Genomic DNA, 22,576 nt, shown 5'->3' on the forward strand with positions numbered 1-22,576 from the left:
TGTCTGTTTTTAGCTGTTTTTCCAGTAGATCCCACACTGAAGTAAGAGAGGTATTAAGAACTTCCTTAGGGGTTGAGGATTTAGCTCAGTGGTAGAGTGTTTGCCTAGCAAGTGCAAGGCCCTGGGTTCGGTCCTCAACTCAAAAAAAAAAAAAAAAGGAAAAAAGAAAAAAAGAACTTCCCTACCTGAGAGAGCATGTGATTCTTTGGCTTGGGAGAAAAGACATGGCCGTCATTGAGGAGCTGGGGATGGACTGATGCCCAGACTCAGAAGCCCTGTGTGTGTGTGTGTGTGTGTGTGCGCATCCAGTTATGTTTTTTAGCTCTGAACTTTGTCTCATATTTTTGGTTGTGAGTCTAGCCTTTAATGGCTGACCTACCTCTCCTGCCCCTGATCCTTGTCTTTACTGCCCCATGGCTAAATGTGCTGGAGGCTTCCCCACACCAAACATGACACTGTACATGCTGAGAGACAGGCACACAGGCAGCTTCCTACTCAGGCTTTATTCAAAGACCAAGAAGTACAGGTGCAAGGGAGGGAAGAAAGGCCTGGTCAGAAGGCAAGCCCGGCAGGAGGTGGCTTAACGGTACTTGGAGGTCAGCACGGTGCTCACAGAGGCAAGGAATTTGTCCAGAGAGGCGTGCATGGCGGGTGTGAAATCCGCAGGGTGGTGGCAAGCCAAGGTCACCAGCAGGCAGTGGCTCAGGAACTGCCGAGACAGGAAGGGTCAGTCCCTAGTAGCCGACACCTTGCTGGGTAAGCTCCCCTTCCTGGAACACTGTGTTCCCTGCCCTGGGCATGAGGAACCCCTTCCCAGTCCCCCTGTGCCCCTCACCACTGCCCCAAGCGATCCCTAGAGGTCCCAGGTGCCCCCTGCCAGGTCTGAGCTCACACCTTGAAGTTGACAGGATCCACACGCAGTTTGTGGGCATGCAGGTCGCTCAGAGTGGACAGGGCAACAGGCAGGTCATCGACGTGGTCTGCAGCTTTGGCCAGGGCTTCAGCGACCTTCTTGCCATGAGCCTTGACCTGGGCAGAGCCGGGGCTTACATCAATGTGAGCAAAGTAGGTCTTGGTGGTGGGGAAGGCAGCGAACATCCTGTGAGAAGGAGAGATAAGTTGAGGCCACAGGAAAGCACAGTTAGGAGCTGCCCACTGAGTCCCCGGTCCGGTTTGGATCCTGCTATCCTTACAGAACAGGGTCCTGATCTCACCTCTGTAGGGCCTCCTCGCCATATTCACCACCATGGCCACCAATCTTCCCCCAGGCGTTCTTGATGTTGGCTTTGTCACCTGCAGAGAGCACCATGATTGCTTCCTGAGTCTATCAGAATGAGAATGCAGTGGCCCTGCAGCAAGTTTCATTTATCTGTCCAGGAGGTAAGGACACGCCCTTGGAGCAGCTCTCATTGGCTGGCCTGTGATTGCTCTCCCCAGCAAGGCCTGTCAGGACCCTGAGAGGCTGGGCTTGGGGATCGCCTCCCCTGGGTGCAGGGAATCCTTATCAGTTGCCCAGAGTCTTCTTGCCTCTCCTATGTCTCCAGTGACTGGTGTTTGGGAAGAAGTTAGGATCCCCCTGCCTTGGGCAGAGAAGGAAGTGGATCAACCCACACTGAGCAGTGCCCATCACCCATCCTCTCCTCCCACTGGGTCCCAGTTCACACACCCCTTCCCAGCCCACACCCTGCTTCTGACCTCAGCCCCAGGCTTCACCCTTTTTCTGAGAAAACGGATAGGATGCTAGCGACCCACTGAGCAGCTCTCTCCCTGTCCTTTTCCCCCTCTTCCCTCTCTGTTCCTCTTTGTCTGTTCTCTCCTCCCCTGGCTCCTCCTTTCTTTTCCTTTCTCTCTTTCTCCATTTCCTCCTTTTGTGTGACCGGGTCTTGCTCTAGTGTCCAGGCTGGCATGGACTCCGACTTAATCTCCTCGATCAGCCTTCTGGGTCCAGGGAACTGCAGGGCAGGTCCACAGACTCTTTGTGACTGGCGTCTTAGCTGCCCAGTGCTACCGTGGATGAATAAGGCAATGCTGAGAGCTGGTGTCACACAGGGGGAGCCTCAGGTACTGGCGGCTTAGGCAGGGGGATTGCTTGAGCCCAGGAGTTGAAGATTGCAGCCTCTGACATGAGAGACCCCATCTATGCAACAGAAGCAGTCAGTAATACAGAAGCTGGGTTGTAAGCGGATAGCAGAATGCTGGCTTTGCATGAGGAAGGTTCTGGCTTCAGTCTCCTGCATTGCAAAGAGAGGGGGAAGAATGACAACAGAATCATGAGCCTTGTAAAGTCCTGGGCTCCGTTCTGACTTGCCTGGTTTGGGGTGACAAGACAGCCGAGGAATTAACTCCCTAACTGAAATACGTTAAAAAAAAATGTTATCTGGGGAATCTAATTGCCTATCCATTTTTTCTCTTTTTCTATTATCTCTCATTTTTCTTTTTCTCCCCCCCTCTACCATTTCTTTTCTTCCTCTTGTGTGTGTACAGTGGTTCTGCAGTAATCTCTGTTGAACGCTCTCCTCCCCTTGCATCTTCAGAAAAGTCCCTGGGACAGGGACAGGGACAGCTCAGTTATATGTACGTCTTATTCATACTCAGAGGTGCAGGTGTAGAACTATAATCAGGGCATGGCATGAACCAAAAGAATGAGGGCTGTGCTGCCAGTCTGAGACAAGGATCAGGTGAAGGACTAACAACACCTCAGATCCAGGTCACTCCCCTGCAGAACCGACAGTCACCTCAGAGTTGATGGGGTCCACATGCAGCTTGTGAACAAGGAGGAAACTCTAGGCTGCCATGACTGTGCAAATGTTATCTGTGTGGCCTGCTGTGTGATGAATGTGTCAGCCACCTCTCCCCTTGGGCTGCGACCTAGGCAGAGAGGGACTCATGTCTTAGTTAAGGAAGGAGATCTTGTAGGTGGCAAAACTGTGGAATTTCCTTCAGGAAGACTAAAGTTCAGAGGCAGAGGCTGGACGAGGAAAGGGCACCTTTGTCCTCTGGAGACCTGGCAGGTCAGGAAGGTTCCCTCACCTGTCCAGGGCGTCTGTGCTAACACAGGCCCCGTTTGTCCTGACCAGGACTTACTTCATTAGGAACAGCCACAGTGCGCTGTTCACTAGCGTGGTTTTCAGAACCAGAATGCTGGGTGCAGACAGCACTGGGTATTTCATCTCTACCAAGGGTGACATGTGGGAGGGGTCAGCTCCCAGCTTGGCCACCCTCCTTGGCCACCTCCACCTTGTACTCCAGGATGGGCTCCATGGTGAGCTGGCAGCAGCTTGTTCCCTGACCCCAGCCTGAGGTTCAGATGGTTCCTCCTTTTTCCTGCTTTCCCCTCCCCTGAGAGAGGCAGGTGTCTGGGAGGAGAGGAGGTGCCATTCTCAGGGGCACAGAAAGAAGCCCAGGTTTAGCAGAACCGTTCCACATCATGGCTCCTGCCCTTGACCTTTCCTGTCTTCTGCTCCAACCCCCAACTGCCCGCTTCATCCTTCCTCTGAGGACAAGAAGGATAGGATTCTGGGAACTTAGAGGCAGAAGGAATGGCTGTGCCTGGCCAGGGAGGTGGTGGTCTGCTCCTGGGTGGTGGAGTTCCTGAGGTGGGGTGTCTCTCCTCTCTCTGCATACTGTTTCAGTCTCCCTCCCTGAGATTCTTAAAGGGTGTCCTAGCCTTCAGGATCTTAAGTCGTAAAGCAGCCAAATCCCTGTCCTTCTCTCCTCTCCTCTCCCTTCTCCACTGCTCACCGTCCTGCTCTCCTGTCCTCTACTGTCAGTCTTTCCTTTTGTCTTCCTCCTTCCTTCAACCCCCTTCCTTCAGACTCATCTTTTTTCAGACTTAGTAAAGACAGTGGCTCAATCCCAAAGACTACTTAGCCTTTTCTGGGTAGAGAGATGTGACCGAGAGCTTGGGTGGACTTCTGCTTATGTCTTATGTGTTTTCCTACACACCAATAGAAAGGAGGTGACTCTAGGAATGGCTCAGCACTGAAGAATGCTTGCTGCCCTTCCTGAGGGCCTGAGTTTGGTTCCCCACACCTATGTGAGGTGGATCAGAACTACTGTAACAGCAGCTCCATTTTCTGGGGATTTGCCACCCCTTGAGACCTTCTTGGTAGACACACACACACACACACACACACACACACACACACACACACACACACGGCATACATAGAAACATGCATACACATAATAATGAGGGGGTGGGCATTTAGCTCAGTGGTAGAGCGCTTATCTAGCAAGCACAAGGCCCTGGGTTGGGTCCTCAGCTCCAAAAAAAAAAAAAAAAAAAAAAAGAAAAAATGAAGATGAGTCTGCTGTAAGGAAAGAAGTCCACAGGGAGAGGAGGAAGCTGCCTAGGTATTGAGAGCGTCCTTGCCCAGAAACTAGTGACTCTGGTACTTGCCACTCTCTGGGAAGCTGTATCCAGTGCAGCTTACACTGGCTCCTTCCAGAAAAGCCTGGAAATCTAGATCAGGTTCCAGAACACCATAGCCAGGCAGCCTGAGGTGCCAGCCTACAGCCAGTGGCCTTCAAGCCAGGACAAGAGCATTTCTGGATGCTGCTAAGAGCTGGGGAAGCAGAGGGACGTGTCAGGAGGGCAGCTTCCATAGTGACACCAGAGCTCAGACTCACTTCCTGCCAACTGCATCTCACAGCAGCCTGCTGCTTAGTGGTACTTCTGCTTAGAGTGCAGGTACGGAAGCCATCTTTCCGTAGCCTGTGTTTATAGGCAGTGAGCATTGCTGTGCTAGTCAAGGAAAGAGCTCGAAAACAGACGCAGTGTTTATGTTTGTCTTTTTGAGACGGGGTCTCACTGGGATGGAACTTGCTCTGAAGAGCAGGCAGGCCTTGAACTGACAGAGATCTCTATCTGGTTCTGTCTCTGGAGTGCTCTGAGTATAAAAACTTGTGGCACCACAACCATCCCTTTGCAGTTACTTTGATAAGATTTTTGTCTTATTCTTTTGTTTCTGAAGTTTCCCTTACTATTGTGAAGAGATTTTTTTAAAAAAAGATTTATTTATTTATTTTATGTATGTGAGTAGCTGTCCTCAGACACACCAGAAGAGGGCATCAGATCTCATCACAGATGGTTGTGAGCCACCATGTGGTTGCTGGGAATTGAACTCAGGTTCTCTGGAAGAGCAGTCAGTGCTCTTAACCTCTGAGCCATCTCTCCAGCCCCCGAGATCTTTTTAATTAAAGAATATATAGCTGGCTGGGGTGGCTGGCCCAAGGTTTTAATCCCAATATTTGGGACAAAGAGCTAGGCGGAATTTGGTGAGTTCCGGCCTCGCTGGTGTACAGATTGAGTTTCAGGACAGCCAGGCAGTGTGACAGAGAGAGATCCTGTCTCTCTTCCTCCCCCACATTGCCACTTGTTCTTCCCCCTGCCCTCCCCCTTTCCCTGTCCTCCTCTCTCCGTCTGTCCCTCTCTTCATATATGAGTGTATACATACATACATGGCTGGAGAGACAGCTCTTCTGTGTAGAGCACTTGTTGCTCTGGTGGAGGACCTGGGTTCAGTTTCTTTCTTTCTTTCTTTCTTTCTTTCTTTCTTTCTTTCTTTCTTTTTTCTTTTAAAAAAAATGTTTTTTATTCATTTATTGTGTGAGCGTTCTGCTGCATATACATTTGCAGGCCAGAAGAGGGCAACAGATCCCCTTACAGATGGTTATAGCCACCATGTGGTTGCTGGGAATTGAACTCAGGATCTCATGAAGAAGGGGCAGTGCTTCTGACCGTGGAGCCGTCTCTCCAGCCCCTGGATTCAGTTTCTAACACCTACAGTGGAGGCTCAAAACCATGTATAACTTCAGTTCCTGGAGATCTGACACTCTCTTCTGACCTCCATGATCACCCGACACAAACGTGGTGTATAGACACAAGCAGGTAAAATACCGATATGCATAAAACAACAATAATTTGAAGTATTTTATTTTCTGAGTGTGTGTGTCACGGGTCAGTGGAAGCCAGAAGCATCAGATTTCCCTGCACCTGGGCTTTCAAGCTCTTGAGCACCGCCTAAGGCAGGCGCTGAGGATTTAACTTGGACCCTGTGTAAGAGCAGAACAGGCTCACCATTGCTGACCCATCACTCCAGTCTTCCTTGTTTATTTCTTTCTTCACTTTTAATTCTGAGGCAGGGCCTCAGCAGGAGCCCTTGTTACCCTGGTTCTCATTCTATAAAATACAGTGGTCTTGAACTCACGGACATCTACCAGCCTCTGCCTCCAGCCTGCTGAGGTTAAAGACCTACTCTCCCATACATTACTCTGTGGTTTTGTTTTGTTTTGTTTTAGACTGTGTGACAGCCAGGGTAGCAGAGAGGGCTCAGGGCTTAGGATCCTTGCTTTCCCACAGGACTTGGATTTCATTTCCAGCACCCACGTGGCAACTCACAACCATTGCCTCCTCAGCTCTAGGGGCATGTAACATGTTATTCCCATGTTTCCCAGCACCTAAACTCATCTACAGATATTCCTATGTCTGTCGCACACACTTCTGGTCGCCAAGGCAGATATGCACATACTATAGACATAGGAAACATAAAATTATGTATAGAACATAAAACAAAAAAATAAAATTATATATAGAAAGAATTTGACGTCAGCCTTGTCTACACGGCTAGATCCAGGTGAGCCAGAGCTAATCGTATGAAATTTCTATCAGTTTAAGTCTTCTTCTCTGCACATGAGGGTGCAGGTGCCTGTGAGGTAACAGAAGAGGGAGTGAAATTAACCAATGTCCTTGAAGCTGCCACCATTGGTGTTCCTTGGCCATCTGCTGTAACGTTCTGGGAACTGAACCCAGGTCCTCTGCAACATGCTCTCTCTGCTAGCCTTTTCTCCAACCCCCTCTTCTACAAGTTTGACTCTGTGATTGTGTAAGACCACGTTTGAGCTACCTACATCCAGAGGGGCTGTTTGATAGGAGAGGAGGGCAGTGCTTGCACTTCTGGGAAACTGTAGATGAGTTCGGACTCTCGGTGACTTTGGATGGGTGTAGTGCTCAGTAGTCCCCCAGTGTGTGTTGGGAACCTCACTTAATCTTATTTTATGTAGTAAACTGCATGTGTATCAGTCATTTGAGGAGTCTCTTGATACCATTCCAGTTCGTGGGAACTCTGTTTATATGTCCCTGAAAAGCCACACCATAGCCCCAGTGTCAGAACAGTGCCTAATGTCCAGCTGGTCCAGAGCTGGCATCTGTACCTCATGGGATACAGCAAAGAGAACAGATGCTATGCAATGGGTTTCCCAGAAGCCCCAGCACTGCCCATCCCTCCCATCAGGTAGCCCTGCTCTCTGGGAGGTTCTGAGTCTCCACCTTAGGATGGGGCGCAGAGAGCATTTCTAGTGCCTGCCTCTGCGTCTCCTGCTCTTGGGTGGAGCCGAGCCTATGAGAATGGCTGGGCTCTCTCTCCAGGTGACGGCCAGTTCTGTCTTTCATTTTGCTTTCTGTTTGTTGCTTATTTTGTGGTTCTGAGGATCAAACCTTTGACACCAACCTTAGACAGGGTGTCTCATCCTGAGTTAGGCCCTCAGTCCTACAGTGTGTGTGTGTGTGTGTGTGTGTGTGTGTGTGTGTGTGTGTGTGTGTCTGTGTGTGTGAGATTGAGTGTGTGTGTGTGTGTGTGTGTGTGTGTGTGTGTGTGTGTGTGTGTGTGTGCTTTCTGCAAATACACAGCTCAGACCCTCTTTGAACCTGAGATCTCCTGTCTCAGGCTAGCGTGTAGCTGGGGCACAAGTTAGTGCCCCACAGACTCCTGCTCCATTGTGATCTGAACTGTGAGTCTAGCTGGTGTTGGTCCCCGGTGTTCCATTGGAAGTTGTTCCTCCTGGTTCTTCCCTTCTTTCCTCATCACTGGCACATAGGCCATCAGCTTTCCTACTGATCTTCTGACCCACTCACTTCTTTACTAAAACCATGGAAAGAGTGGACCCCGCCCACCACTTACACACGTGACACAGAGAGCCCAGAACTATGCAGGTTTTATAAAAAGGTGTACCATGGGGTTTAGAGTGAGGCCTGGCGGGAGTCGGGGGAATTGAATACACTGATGCTCCTGGTTAACGGTAATTGGATGTCCACCCCTTATTCATGGCCCCAAAAACCTTGTTCAGGGATATCTGAACTAAAGAATGTGAGTGTGTGTGTGTGTGTGTGTGTGTGTGTGTGTGTGTGTGTGTGTGTGTGTGAAATCTTCCTGGTAGTACCTGTTGAGAGGTACAAGTGGGCTGTGGACCAGGAACTGTGAAAGGAGCCTAAGTAAGAAGTAACAGAGAGCACAAGCATCTTCCATTCCCTGGCTTCAGCCATGTCTTTCTCAGGGCTTCAGTCAAAGCCTTTGGACCTGGAGGCCTCCTGCCTGCCCCCTCCTGACCCTCGTCCTAAAGTTCAAGCTCCCTCCTCCAAGATGGCAGTTGCTGTAGCTCCAGGTCATGAACCCACACTGGGAGTCTCTCAAGTCTTCCCTCTCTTTGGGCTTTGGCATTCTTCCCCAGGCTCCACAGGAGTGATCCTTAATTCCAATGACACCTCCAGCCAGGTAAACTGTGCCTCATGCAATACTCTCTCTCTATATATGAAATCCACAAGCTGCCCGGGCTGAGAGGATTCAATCCAGGAGAGACCTGGCTACTCATTCTATCCCCACACAGGAGGAAACTCTAGGAAAGACTCCGAAGGAACCTGGAGGAATGGATGAGGAGCCTTGGGCTAGTGTGGGGAGCAGGATGGCCTTTTCAGAGGCTGTGAGCCATAGGTGTATATTAGGTGGAGAAAGGCAAGGACTGGTGGCCTCTGTGGCTGTAGACAAGAGGTAGGGAGAGGGCAGAGTGAGATGGGACAGGTCAGGAATGCTGGCAGGTGCCGTCCCCTGATGAAGCTGCTGCTGGGAGAAGGATACTTCAGAGAAGGGGACACGAGGACAGTGAGATAGTTTTGCTGGGCTAGAGGAGCCCCTTGTTTAGGAGAAGAGGTTGACTGTGCACCCTTCTGCCCACCGCTGTTGTTGTCCTTCCCCTAAGTTCCTTCCTAGAACCTGTCATGAAGGTCTCCGTGGATGCGGACCTCCCACTGTCCTGAGCAAAAGAGGAGGCAATACAGACAACACTGATTGGCTCCCAGGGCTCCCACTTCCTACACATCCTGGGCCCTTTTATGGTTTACCCACATGTCCTGATTTTATCCTGGTTCTGAGTAATGCATGCAAGTGTATGAGTGCACATGTGCAGTCTAAATGGAGTGATGTCACTTGTGCTGTCCATGCTCCGCAAGAGCGAGACTGTTGTTCTGGCTACTCTTATGTCAGCTGGACACAAGCCAGAGAATCTTTTTAGTTTTATTTATTTTATCTATATGAATACACTGTAGTGTCTTCAGACACACCATAAGAGGACACCAGATCTCATTACAGACGGTTGTGAGCCTCCATGTTGTTGCTAGGACTTGAACTCAGGACCTCTGGGAGAGCAGTCAGTGCTCTTATCTGCTGAGCCACCTCTCCAGCCCCCAAGCCAGAAATATTTTTGCAAAAGGAATCTCAATTGAGAAAATTCTCCTATCAGGTTTATGTGGTACACATTTCTTGATTGATTATGGACGTGGGAGGATCTAGCTCAGTATGACATTGTCCTGGGCTGATAATACTAATATTATAGGCAAGAAGGCTGAGTAAACCAGAATAACAAGATAAAGGGGGCCCAAGAGATGGCTCAGTGGTTAAGAGTACAGACTGCTCTTCCGGAGGTCCTGAGTTCAATTCCCAGCACCCACATGGTGGCTCACAAATATTTGCACTGGGTTTTGATGCCCTCTTCTGGTGTGTCTCAAGGCAGCTGCAGTGTAGTCATATAAATAAATAAATAAATAAATAAATAAATAAATAAATCTTGTTTTTTTCTCTTAAAAGAACAAGACAGGAAGCAACACTTGTCCATGACCTCTGCCTCAATTACTCCCCTGGGCCTTGTGTTTCTGCCCTGACGTCTCTGACTTACAGCTACAAGATGAAATAAATGCTTCCCTGTCCCCACATCACTTCTGGTCATGATATTTTATCACAGCAATAGAAATGCTAACCAGAACAACTGTCTGACAAAAACACAGTAGCAGGCAAGGGAAGTCCCCATGTGAGCTGTTGGTCCAAGGAGTCAGGGAGACTCCAAAAACAATGTGAGCTCTAGTTTTTGCCTTCCTTTGCCTCCCAGAGAGTTAAGGGAAGTCCTTACTGCTGAAGACACATTTCAGTGTGGACATGGGATTCAGAGGACTCATGCTGGATTGGACTTGAAGGCTTCCTCACTGATCTGGCCAAGGCTAAGGGCATGGATCTGTACGTCAGTGTCACAGGCCCTCCACAGTGGAGAGGGTCTGAGCCTCCTCTGATGCCTGAGGACATGTGAAGATGCTAGGACTGGTCCTCCAGCGGCTGCTGGTGGGACTCTTGTCACCGCCCAGCTCATGGCCCTTTGGAAGTGTAGTTTATAGATCCCTTCTTTCTACTCTATTCTAAAAGTTGATTCAGTCACTGTGTGCGGGTCTCCTTCCTAGTTAGCTACACTTTCTGCAGCTTGGAGCAGTTAGGTACACAGGAGACCCCTCCCCATCCCCAACACAAAACACAAACAAACAAAAGGTTAAATAAAAATAAAAAGAACCACAATAGAGCCATTTACGGTGGGGCATGCCTTATAATCCATCATGCTTGGTGGGGATTGGGGGATGGGATGGAGATGAGGGTGGGAACACAAGTGTCAGGAGTTCAAGGCCAACCTAGTTTGTATGATGGATTTGAGAGGACAGCCTGGATTACATGAGAGTATAAAACGTATCTCAAAGGCAAAAATGAGTTAAAACAACAAAAACAAGGGAAGCTGACTTTCCTATGAGGTTTTTCACACTCGTTTAGCTGTAATTCCAGTCTCTTGGAACCTTTCGTTTGATACTGCATGTGGGGTATCTTTCTCCTATGCAACTCTGCGTACAAGACAGCAATGCAGTCCCGGGGAGGTTTACTCAAATATTGTGAATTTGAAGAAGGGCAGGGATGAAGACTACACCGCTGTGTATCCTCAGTTCAGCGATGCTTGGAGACCAGTGCCGAAGTCACGTGACCCAGAAACTTGTCCAAGGAGGCATGCATCTCCGGGGTGAAGTCTCCGGGATAGTGCCGGGCAAGAGTCACCAGCAGACAGTGGCTAAAGAACTGAAGAAAGAGAAGCGTCCCACCTTGGGTTTATCTCTCCGGAACAGCGAGCCTTGAAGGGACCCACATATCCAGCAAGGGCGGGTGCAGCTCAGTCACAGGACTCACCTGAAAGTTAGCAGGGTCCACGCGGAGCTCGTGTGCGTGTAGATCACTGAGAGCAGACAGAGAACTAGGCAGGTCGTCCAAGTGGTGGGCAGCGAGCGTCAGTGCATCGGCCAACTTTTGGGCATGGGCTTTAACCTGGCTGGAACCTGGTTTCAGGTCCAAGTGTGGGAAGTAGGTTTTGGTGGATGGGAAAGCCAGGAAGGTCCTGTGGAAAGATTGAGGGTTGGACGCAACCGGACCCAAAGGTAAGGAGAACCCGCCTTCACCGCGGAGTTCATTGAAAGGTGAGCCCGAGGGCGTACCTCTCCAAGGCCTCGGTCGTGTAGATTCCAACATTGCTACCCATCTTCTTCCAGAGCGCGAGGACCAACCTGCGATCAGTTTGGGACAGAGCCATCTTCACTGATCTGTGGCTTCGCGCTGGTTGCCCTGGCTTCGCCCTCTGTGCCCTGGCTGCGCTCCAAGAGGTTCTGAAACCCATGGAGCCGCCAGGGGGCGCTGGATCGTTGCAGGTTGCTTAGGAGTTTCCTTGACATGCAGCCCTCTGTCTCTCTAGGCTCCTTTTCCAAGCCTTACATTTCAAAGTATTTCCTGTACGGACAGTGGCATCTAATATATACTATCAGATTACTATGGATTTTAGTGTCTATTTTGGCACTGCTTATCCTGCGCCCCACCCCCACCCCGGAATCTTTAAGACACTTCGTATATTTTCTTTCCTTTCTTACTCATTATTGAAAAGGATTGACTTGTCTTTCTTCTTGGTGCATTTCTCCTTGGAGGAGCACATACCCATACTTACCTTTTTTTCCCTTAAGCACGTCTCCTTTCGTTAAATATTCCATAGTTAAATCTGCATTTAAAGGCTGGAGAGATGGCTCAGCAGTTAAGAGCACTGACTGCTCTTCTAGAGCACGGGGCTCAGATTCCCTGCACCCACGTGCCTGCTCCCCGTTGTCTGTAACTTCAGGTCCAGTGGATCTGAAGCCCTCTTCTGTCTTCCACAGTCATGCAAGCGATGCATGGGTATCCATGCAGCCAAAACACCCACGAGTGTAAAATAAAATAAGAGATTTAAATCTACATTTAAAAACCCTCTAGGGGTTGGGGATTTAGTTCAGTGGTAGAGCGCTTGCCTAGCAAGTGCAAGGCCCTGGGTTTGGTCCCCAGCTCTGAAAAAAATAAAAAAATAAAAACCCTTCTAATCTAGGTCTTTTGGGCCAGGTACAGATTATTCCTAGCATTCAAGAGACAGATGCAAAAGGATCTCTGTGAGTTCAAGACCATCCCTGTCTACAACATGTCGCTTTCCAGGCCAGTAAGGGTATATAATGAGGCCCTGCTTGACTCTGCATGCATACAAGTATGTATGTATTATTTATGTGTATATATATGTATGTATTACGTATGTATGTACATATACAACCCTGAGTTCAATTCCCAAGCACTGCATAAACTGGGCATGGAGGCACATATCTGTAATTTCAGCACTCAGGGATAGAAGCAAGAGGATGGAGAGTTCCAGGGCAGGCTGGAGGAATGGCTCAGCAGTTAAGAGAACCTCTCAGTGGTCTTGAGGTCAACTCCCAGCAACCATACCGCGGCTCACAAGAATCTGTAGTGGGATCCAATGCCCTCTCCTGGTGTGTCTGAGACAGCTACAGTGTACTCATATATAATAAATAAATAAATCCTTAAAAATAAGAGTGCCAGGGCATCCTTGGCTATTTAAAATATTTGAGGCCAGCCTAGGCTACATGAAGCTCTATTTGAAAGAAAGAAAGAAAGAATGAATTAAGGAAAGAAAGAAAGAGAGAAAGAAAGAGAGAAAGGAAGAAAGAAAGAGCGAGCAGGCATTTCTGGATGGGCTTCCTGTTGCCTACCCACATGCTCATATGTTTTCTGTTTTTAGCTGTTTTTCCAGTAGATCCCACACTGAAGTAAGAGAGGTATTAAGAACTTTTCTAGGGGTTGGGGATTTAGCTCAGTGGCAGAGCACTTGCCTAGCAAGCGAAGGCCCTGGGTTTGGTCCCCAGCTCTGAAAAAAAAAAAAAAAAAAAAAAAAAAAAAGAACTTCCCTACCGAGAGAGCGTGTGATTCTTTGGCTTGGGAGAAAAGACATGGCTGTCATTGAGGAGCTTGGGATGGACTGATGCCCAGACTCAGAAGGCGTGTGTCTTTGTGTGTGTGTGTGTGTGTGTGTGTGTGTGTGTGTGTGTGTGTGTGTGCATCCAGTTATGCTTTTTAGCTCTGAACTTAGTCTCATATTTTTGGTTGTGAGTCTAGCCTTTAATGGCTGACCTACCTCTCCTGCCCCTGATCCTTGTCTTTACTGCCCCATGGCTAAATGTGCTGGAGGCTTCCCCACACCAAACATGACACTGTACATGCAGAGAGACAGGCACACAGGCTGCTTCCTACTCAGGCTTTATTCAAAGACCAAGAGGTACAGGTGCAAGGGAGGGAAGAAGGGCCTGGTCAGAAGGCAAGCCCGGCAGGAGGCGGTTTAACGGTACTTGGAGGTCAGCACGGTGCTCACAGAGGCAAAGAATTTGTCCAGAGAGGCGTGCATGGCGGGTGTGAAATCCGCAGGGTGGTGGCAAGCTAAGGTCACCAGCAGGCAGTGGCTCAGGAACTGCAGAGACAGGAAGGGTCAGTCCCTAGTAGTAGACACCCTGCTGGGTAAGCTCCCCTTCCTGGAACACTGTGTTCCCTGCCCTGGGCATGAGGAACCCCTTCCCAGTCCCCCTGTGCCCCTCACCACTGCCCCAAGCGATCCCTGGAGGTCCCAGGTGTCCCCTGCCAGGTCTGAGCTCACACCTTGAAGTTGACAGGATCCACACGCAGTTTGTGGGCATGCAGGTCGCTCAGAGAGGACAGGGCAACAGGCAGGTCATCGACGTGGTCTGCAGCTTTGGCCAGGGCATCAGCAACCTTCTTGCCGTGAGCCTTGACCTGGGCAGAGCCGGGGCTTACATCAATGTGAGAGAAGTAGGTCTTGGTGGTGGGGAAGGCAGCGAACATCCTGTGAGAAGGAGAGATAAGTTGAGGCCACGGGAAAGCACAGTTAGGAGCTGCCCACTGAGTCCCTGGTCCGGTTTGGATCCTGCTGTCCTTAAAGAACAGGGTCCTGATCTCACCTCTGTAGGGCCTCCTCGCCATATTCACCACCATGGCCACCAATCTTCCCCCAGCAATTCTTGATGTTGGTTTTGTCATCTGCAGAGAGCACCATGATTGCTTCCTGAGTCTATCAGAATGAGAATGTATTGGCCCTGCAGCAAGTTTCATTTATATGTGCAGGAGGTAAGGACACGCCCTTGGAGCAGCTCTCATTGGCTGGCCTGTGATTGCTCTCTCCAGCAAGGCTTGTCAGGACCCTGAGAGGCTGGGCTTGGGGATCGCCTCCCCTGGGTGCAGGGAATCCTTATCAGTTGCCCAGAGGCTTCTTGCCTCTCCTATGTCTCCAATGACTGGTGCTTGGGAAGAAGTTAGGATCCCCCTACCTTGGGCAGAGAAGCGAGTTGCTCAAACCAAACTGAACCAGTGCCCATCCCCCCATCCTCTCCTCCAGCTGGGTCCCAGCTTCACACACCCCTTCCCAGTCCACACCCTGCTTCTGGCCTCAGCCCCAGGCTTCACCCTTTTTCTGAGAAAACGGATAGGATGCTAGCGACCCACTGAGCAGCTCTCTCCCTGTCCTTTTTCCTCTCTTCCCTCTCTGTTCCTCTTTGTTCTCTCCTCCCCTGGCTCCTCCTTTCTTTTCCTTTCCCTCTTTCTCCTTTTCTTCCTTTAGTGTGTCTCCTTTTGCTCTAGTGTCCAGGCTGGCATGGACTCTGACTTAATCTCCTCGCTCAGCCTTCTGGGTCCAGGGAACTGCAGGCCAGGTCCGCAGACTCTTTGTGACTGGTGTCTTAGCTGCCTAGTGCTACCTTGGATGAATAAGGCAATGCTGAGAGCTGGTGTCACACAGGGGGAGCCTCAGGTACTGGTGGCTTAGGCAGGGGGAGTGTTTGAGCCCAGATGTTGAAGATTGCAGCCTCTCCAAAGAGAGACTCCATGTTTACAACAGAAGCAGTCAGTAATACAGAAGCTGGGTTGTAAGCGGATAGCACAATGCTGGCTTTGCATGAGGAAGGTTCTGGCTCCAGTCTCCTGCAGTGCAAAGAGAGGGGGAAGAATGACAACAAGAACATGAGGCAGTGGTCAGTGGAAACTCCTGGGCTCAGTTCCAACTTCCCTGACTTGGGGTGAGGGAGAAAGCAGAGGGATTAACTCCCTAACTGAAATCACATTAAAAAGAAATGTCTGGGGAGTCTAAATGCCTATCCATTTCTTTTTTGTCCTCCCTTCCTCCCACCCTCTCTCTCCCTCCTCATTTCATCCTTTCCCTTTTATCTAGTCCCCCCCCCCCTTTTTTATCATTGGCACTGCTATTTTATAGCCTCCTCTGGTCTTTCCGGAGCTGGGGACCGAACCCAGGGCCTTGTGCTTGCTAGGCAAGCGCTCTACCACTGAGCTAAATCCCCAACCCCTCCTCTGGTCTTTACACCCCACATTGTGGGGGCCAGCCATGAACTTTTTTTTCTCCCTTTGTGCTTCCATTGATGTTGAACTTCTGATCTTACTGCTTCTGCCTCTCAAGCTTTGGGGTAACAGTTGTGCACCAGAACACCTAGGTTGCTTTCTTTCAAGGCTGAACTTGCCCTTGAATGACTTATTCAACTCATTGTGGAACTGCCTCAGTTTCCATAGTAGCTGGGACCATTACCCTAAAGCTTTGTTTTGCTTTGCTCGAGGTTTAGCTGCTTTGGGTCAATTCAATGATATTTTAGTGGAGGTGGCACGTCTTAGGACATTCCCCCTCAGTTAGCTGAGAGAACCAGCTGGCCTTCCCAGGGTATAGAAACTTTCCAGCTGTTTCCACTTGTTCCCCTCTCCTATTGCAACTGCAGAAAAGTCCTTGGGCCCAAACAGTGGAACCAGGGTTAAAGGTGACAAGCTAGTGACACAAGCACCCCAGACAAATAGGTTGCCACCCAGACAGCCTTTATTCAGGACTTGCAGGTATGGAATGGAAGGAGGGACTGGGAGGGCAGGTGTTCTGTGTAGTACTGTCAGGTATCTACCGTGTGTTGTGACCTCAAAATAATTTTAAAAATCCAGAGGGCTCATAGCAGTTTGCCCTTTAGCTCAGACAAGCACAGAACCAACCAGCTTGTCAATGGGATCCGTCTGCCACATGTGGCCATCAGCAATCCCCACTCTCCCTATGCTGTGAAGCTCCGAGGGAGAGGACCCCTGCAGAGAGAGCTAGGAAGGAAGAGGAGTGGGATCCTGCGCCCCCAAACTCTACCAGGCTTCAGGTCATACACTCGATCCCAGGAGCTTGGTTCCACATTTGTTAGTGAAAGTTCAGAGGAGTGGCTGCTAGAAGTCCCAACAAGGGAGAGGAGGGGAGAACGGAGCACGAGGAAATGTGTTTGGGAATGGTATGATGTGCTTTCGTGCCAGATTTGACTTGGAAAAGAATACACTTACCTGCCCCCATCCAAGCTCTCCCTCTACCCCAAGGTACTCCAGGGACATAGGAAGGTAAACCTTCAGTGGGCATTTAAGAAGTCTAGGAGACTCTCTGAGGGATACTGACCTTCTTTGCCCAGCAACAGAGAGGTAACCTGTCTAGCTCTCCAAAAAGTCACACAGCATTTTAAAGCCTCTGCTAATCGGTGTGCACAGACCAAGGCTTAGCAGTATTTCTCTCCCAGCACCAGAGAACTTATCCTCCTCCACCTGCATCTCCACAGTGAATTCACCCTGCAGATGGGAGGTCAGTACCACCCTGGAACACGGGAAGCAGTTATAGGAAGAGAGACAGGCCGTCCTTTCAGCCGCTGACTCTACCTGAATATGCCCACCTGATGTCCGCTGGATAGGTTCACAGGAAAGTTGGCAGGGTCCCCAGGAAGCAGCAGAGCTTGTAAAAGCTGCACATGATTGGTTCAGATGGGGCAGAACCACACACATAGTCACAAATACACATCATCTGAGGTTTAACTGCAGCACCTCTTTTAACTAAACACACATTTAGTTGTGGGAATTCTTGGTGTTTGTGAATAGTGAGCAGGTAGGGCAGCCATGTGGTTTCCCCCAACCTTAACTGCCAAGCGCCCGGTGGAAACCTCAGGTGAGCCTTGTGCCCCACATCCCTGGCAGGGTAAGGCTGGTCTTGGCTTGCTTCCTGGGGACCACCTGCCATCTCCATGCGAGTTGCAGCTGCTCCCCTAAATGTGCTTGGTGGCGGGCAATCAGAAGCAATGTGGCACACTCTTGGGGGTGCTGAGGTTGGCACAGGAGTGGAATGCTCTAGGGGCCACAAGGATGAGCCTCTTCATACAGCGCTCCCACACATGGCCCGCCCTGATCCGCTGAGCTTAGCAGGAACACAGAGCCCAGCCCCTCTGCGTGTCCGCAGAGACGTGCCTAGAGAGAGGCCAAAGGATGGGGCTTCTGTGATAGACTCAGTCTCTTGCGCATGCCTTCCCTTCGAACTCGAAGAAGCTGTAATTACTCCTATGAAGGCAGTTGCTGGAAATTTGCTATCCTTTAGGGACAGGCACACCCCCTACCTGCTTGGGGGGCAGAGTTGTGAAGTTGTGACATCGGACTTTAAGGAATTCCTGACATCCAGCCACCACACTGTGTGAAGCGATTTGGGAAGATGGGGAGAACTCCAGCTGCAGCTGTGACTGTGGGGTGCTCTGCTTCCTGCCTGCTGACTCTGGGGTTCTCAAGATCCTCCCCCAAACACCTTAGGAATGTCTTCTAGTCCGTGTTTAACTATAGTGTTCCTGCCAATCCCCGGTGCATCCCGTAGTGTCCCTATCCCGGTTTCCCTCTGAGACCGAATACACAGGACCAGTTATTTCCTTCATCAACCATTTATTGGGGATTCTGGGAAAGACCTCAGGGTGGGTTCAATGAAGGGGAGGAAAGAGGTCATAGCTGGTCTTGGACTCGCGGCGATGGCACTTAGCGGTACTTCTCAGTCAGGATGGAAGACAGGATGGACATGAACTTGTCCCAAGCTTCGTGGACCTCAGGGGTGAAGTCGGCGGGGAAGTGTGCAGCCAGTGTGACCAGCAGACAGTGGGACAGGAGCTGCGGAGGGAAGGGAAGTTCAGTGCTCAGTGCAGCAGAGACCCAACCCACTTTTTCCCTTGTCTCTTTCTCTGCTGACCTCTCCCTCCATGCTCACAAACTCACCTTGAAGTTGACCGGGTCCACACGCAGGATGTAGGCGTGCAGCTCGCTCAACTTAGTCAAAGCACCAGAGAGGTTGTCGATGTTCTTAACCGCATCACCCACAGCGGCCAAGATCTTGGAGCCGTGGGCACGCAACTGCTGAGACCCATGGTGCAGGTCGAAGTGTGGGAAATAGGTCTTCGTCTGGGGGTAGCTGCTGAAGAGCCTGGGGGGGGGGTGTCGGGAGAAAGCGTTAGTTTTACAAGTGTTGGTTAGGGGAGGCTAGGACCCAGGCTCTTGCCTTGGGCTCAAAATTCAAGGTGTACACAATTTAAAAGACCTACGAGACAGAAAACAAAATAGTATTTTACACAGTGTTTAAGGAAACGGAAAAAAAAAAAGTACGTTGAATAATACAAAAAGCATCTGGAGAGATGGCTCAATGGTTAAGAGTATTTACCGCCCTGAAGAGAGCTCACAGCTAACTCTCTGTAACCAAGGTGCAAGGGGATCTGATGCCTCCACTAGCACCTATTCTCTCTCTCTCTCTCTCTCTCTCTCTCTCTCTCTCTCTCTCTCTCTCTCTCTCTTCTCTCTCTCTCTCTCTCCTCTCTCTCTCTCTCTCTCTCTCTCTCTCTCTCTCTCTCTCACACACACACACACACAGAGACACAGAGTAAATAAATCTTTTCAAAACAGCCCCAAGAATGATGTTTCTATTTCCCGTTACCCAAGGCTTCATGTGGCTAGGCCCTGTATCTCCTCTCTGCCTGTAGCTGGTTCATTCATCCATTCATTCCTATTCATTCAACACATACCTGAGGAACCACATGGAAGACTCTGAGGTCTGTGGATACCAGTCTACCTCTTCTAGCAGCTTGTCTGCCTGCCTGGACCCCCTCCCCAAGAGCATGGAACTCACGGTCCTCTCTACATTTTTTTCTCTTTGCTTCTGTCCTTAAGGTCCTGCCCACACCTCATGACCCCTCCTCAATGACTTCTCACTGTCTTCTCCTTGTCATTTTGGTCTTACCCGTCCCTCTTCTGACCCATGGTGGTGCCTGGACTTACCTCTCCAGAGTCTCAGTGCCAATGGGCTCTGCATGAGGCGCCATTTTGTCCCACATGGACAAGATGATAGCTCTCTCGTTCTTCATCAGAGACATGGTGGCGGCGGTAAAGGTTGGAGGCTGTGCTAGAGCTGAATGAACTCAAGATTGGCCTGATGGTGCTCGGCCGCAGTGTCTCCTTATATACACATGGTCAGGGGCCTGTCAGGCCATTGGTTAGGAGAGGGGAGGGGGCTTGCAGGGTGGAGCCTGTTATCAGAGCCAGCAACAATGGGAATCAGGGCCTGGTGGGACTGTGAGGGCAAGTGCTATCGTCCCTGCCCAACCCCCCATGGCCTTAGGAGGGGTGTTGGAGTACCACACAGAATCCAGGAGAGATAGGGGCCCAGCCATGTCAGGAGGTCCCTTCCTGTGTCCAGATCTGCATTGTCCTTCCTCATTTCAGAATCACAAAATTGTCTGTGCCATCCCTGTCACCTAGTTTCTGTGACTCTTGGGTTCCCTCCAGGGAAGCAATAGTCCCTCTCACTCACTCAGCACTGAGGGAAGATCATGGAAGTCCGCTCCCACCAGGAGGAAGGGACGGGTCAACAAAAGAAAACAGTCTTCAGCATTGCCCTCCATTCCAACCAGTTTCCAGCAAAACGCACGACTCTTTTAGTTTGACCTGCAGTTAGGTTGCTTTGTTCACTGTCCTGGATCCACACAGATGTAGTTCCACCATGCCACAGTCTCCACAGCCACCCATTTGAGGCCTCCTCTTCCTCTTGCTCCTAACCCAAGCCACACTAATTCATCTTTTCCAAAAAAAAAAAAAAAAAAAAAAAAAAAGGTGCGCCTAACTGGAACCAGACGGCGTTGTATTCTTTTAAGACTGGCTTTCTTGGGGTTGGGGATTTAGCTCAGTGGTAGAGCGCTTGCCTAGGAGGCAAGGCCCTGGGTTCGATCCCCAGCTCAAAAAAAAAGAACCAAAAAAAAAAAAAAAAAAAAAAAGACTGGCTTTCTTTCCCCTCGCACAACGTTCTGCAGACTCGTCTGCTCCCGCGTTTATCGGCAGTGGGCTATTTTTTCATTTCGTGGTGTGAATATACAGCAGTTTATCCTCCATCCACATCCTGAGAGAGGTCTCTGAGTGAGCACAGCACTCCTCTCCTCTACGCCTGTTTCTGTAGATTCATCTGTATCTGACAGCAGAAGTCCTGGGAAATGCAAAGTGTACATTTAACCTTATAAGGAGTTTGACACACCACTCTCACAGGTGTCTTTACTGTCCTATACTCCTATGTATCAACACCAGCGTCTTCGAATCCTAGCTGTTTGACAGGTAAATAGCAATATAGCATTGTGGCGAAAACTGCGTTTTTCCAATGGCCAGTGATGGAAGATCTGTGTGCCTGTTTGCCACAAGCTTACTGCTCAAGCATTTTGCCTACCTATAAAAGGTACCGTGTACACGTTTCAGCTGGGCCATTTTCTTAACTAGTGATTTATGGGCATTCTGTATGTGATCTGGATGCATTTTTTTTCCGGTTGAGGAGGGTCAGATATGCTTTTTGCAAATACCTTCTAGGTTTCCATTTCCCAGTTCGTCTTTAATTTTTTTTCATGTATCATTTGTTTTGTGTGTGAAGGGCTCACATGTGCTCATGTGTGGAGGCCAGAGGATGACTACCTCACACTGTTAAGCCTGGTTTTACTTGCCTGTACCCACTATGGCATCCTACTCAGCCCTCAGTTCGTTTTAACAGTATTTTTTTTTTTTTTTAAATAGAGTCAATGTTTTAATTTGGATCAAGTCGAATTAATCAAGCTTCTACTTAGTACTCATTCTTTGGGGGTGGACTTAGTGGTGAATGATTTTAATGCCAACACACAGGAGGCAGAGTTAGAGGCATCTGGGTGACCCTGAGGCCAGCCTGGTCTGCATAGCAAGTTCCAGGTTAGCCAGGGCTACCTAGTGAGACGATCTCACAATTAAGCTAAGTGGAAGAAAGAATTCCCACCCCGTTTCTTGAGTCAAGGTCTTACTGTGAAGCATTGGCTGTCCTGGAACTACATAGCCTGCCTATGTAGACCAGGCTGGCTCTTTTAGATCTGCCTGTTTCTATTTCCCTAGTGCTGGGATTAGAGGTGTGGGCCATCATGCCCAGCTTAGGAAAGAATTCTTTTAAAACCATGCTTAAACATTCACTACCTAACCACAAAACACAAAGATTTTTATTTATATTTTCTTCTAAAGGTTTCATGTTTGTATAGGTGATTCATTTTGAGAGCTAATTTTTGTAGGACGTGTGAGGTTAGGACTGTATTCTTCTTCTTCTTCTTCTTCTTCTTCTTCTTCTTCTTCTTCTTCTTCTTCTTCTTCTTCTTCTTCTTCTTCTTCTTCTTCTTCTTCTTCTTCTTCTTCTTCTTCTCCTTCTCCTTCTCCTTCTCCTTCTCCTTCTCTTCTTCTCCTTCTCCTTCTCCTTCTCCTTCTCCTCCTCCTCCTCTTCCTTCTTCTTCCTCCTCCTCCTCTTCTTCCTCTTCCTTCTCCTTCTCCTTCTTCTTCTTCTTCCTCTTCTTCTTATTATTTGGTCCATAGATGTCTGTTCCACTGTCAGTTGTTGCAAAGTCTCTAATGTTTCCATGAAATTCACTTCTCACACTGATTGGCAACACATGTTTAAGCAGGGGCCCTGTGCTTGCCTAGCATGCCTGAGGCTCTGAATTCAGTCCTCAGCTGTAGTCTCCCCCACCCCATGCTAATTAGCTGCGGTTTCTCTGCATCTTGGCCAAGACAGAGTGCAAACATTAATTAGCCATATTTTCACTACGTTTTAATTATTTGTTGTGCCATGGCACACAACTGGAGGCCAGAGGATACCTTTCCAAGGTCTACTGTTGTCTTCAACCATGTAGATCCTAGGGATGGAACCCTGGCCAACAGGTGTGGCAGCAAGT

At 49.5% G+C, this 22,576-nt stretch overlaps 4 protein-coding genes across 4 annotated transcripts; all 4 read right to left on the reverse strand.

Moving 5' to 3' along the window:
- Positions 1-486: 486 nt before the first annotated feature.
- LOC116909406 (hemoglobin subunit alpha-1/2-like) lies at positions 487-1,309 on the reverse strand. Its single transcript, XM_032912973.1, has 3 exons — positions 1,215-1,309; positions 895-1,099; positions 487-709 (listed from the first exon to the last, which is right to left on the reverse strand). The coding sequence occupies exons 1-3, from the start codon at positions 1,307-1,309 to the stop codon at positions 581-583; spliced, it is 429 nt and encodes a 142-aa protein (XP_032768864.1). The 3' UTR covers positions 487-580.
- Positions 1,310-11,068: 9,759 nt separating this feature from the next.
- On the reverse strand, positions 11,069-11,824 carry LOC116909864 (hemoglobin subunit theta-1-like). The gene is made up of 3 exons (XM_032913592.1): positions 11,624-11,824; positions 11,322-11,526; positions 11,069-11,213 (listed from the first exon to the last, which is right to left on the reverse strand). The coding sequence occupies exons 1-3, from the start codon at positions 11,800-11,802 to the stop codon at positions 11,085-11,087; spliced, it is 513 nt and encodes a 170-aa protein (XP_032769483.1). The 5' UTR covers positions 11,803-11,824; the 3' UTR covers positions 11,069-11,084.
- Positions 11,825-13,732: 1,908 nt separating this feature from the next.
- LOC116909653 (hemoglobin subunit alpha-1/2) lies at positions 13,733-14,589 on the reverse strand. The gene is made up of 3 exons (XM_032913305.1): positions 14,462-14,589; positions 14,142-14,346; positions 13,733-13,956 (listed from the first exon to the last, which is right to left on the reverse strand). Exons 1-3 carry the CDS (start codon positions 14,554-14,556, stop codon positions 13,828-13,830), a joined length of 429 nt encoding a protein of 142 aa, XP_032769196.1. The 5' UTR covers positions 14,557-14,589; the 3' UTR covers positions 13,733-13,827.
- A 3,662-nt stretch (positions 14,590-18,251) lies between these two features.
- On the reverse strand, positions 18,252-19,793 carry LOC116909654 (hemoglobin subunit zeta). The gene is made up of 3 exons (XM_032913306.1): positions 19,638-19,793; positions 18,588-18,792; positions 18,252-18,482 (listed from the first exon to the last, which is right to left on the reverse strand). The coding sequence occupies exons 1-3, from the start codon at positions 19,730-19,732 to the stop codon at positions 18,354-18,356; spliced, it is 429 nt and encodes a 142-aa protein (XP_032769197.1). The 5' UTR covers positions 19,733-19,793; the 3' UTR covers positions 18,252-18,353.
- Between the last annotated feature and the right edge of the window lie 2,783 nt (positions 19,794-22,576).

The sequence above is a fragment of the Rattus rattus genome, chromosome 9 (genome assembly GCF_011064425.1).
Source record: "Rattus rattus isolate New Zealand chromosome 9, Rrattus_CSIRO_v1, whole genome shotgun sequence".
In the NCBI taxonomy this organism is placed as follows: Eukaryota; Metazoa; Chordata; class Mammalia; order Rodentia; family Muridae; genus Rattus; species Rattus rattus.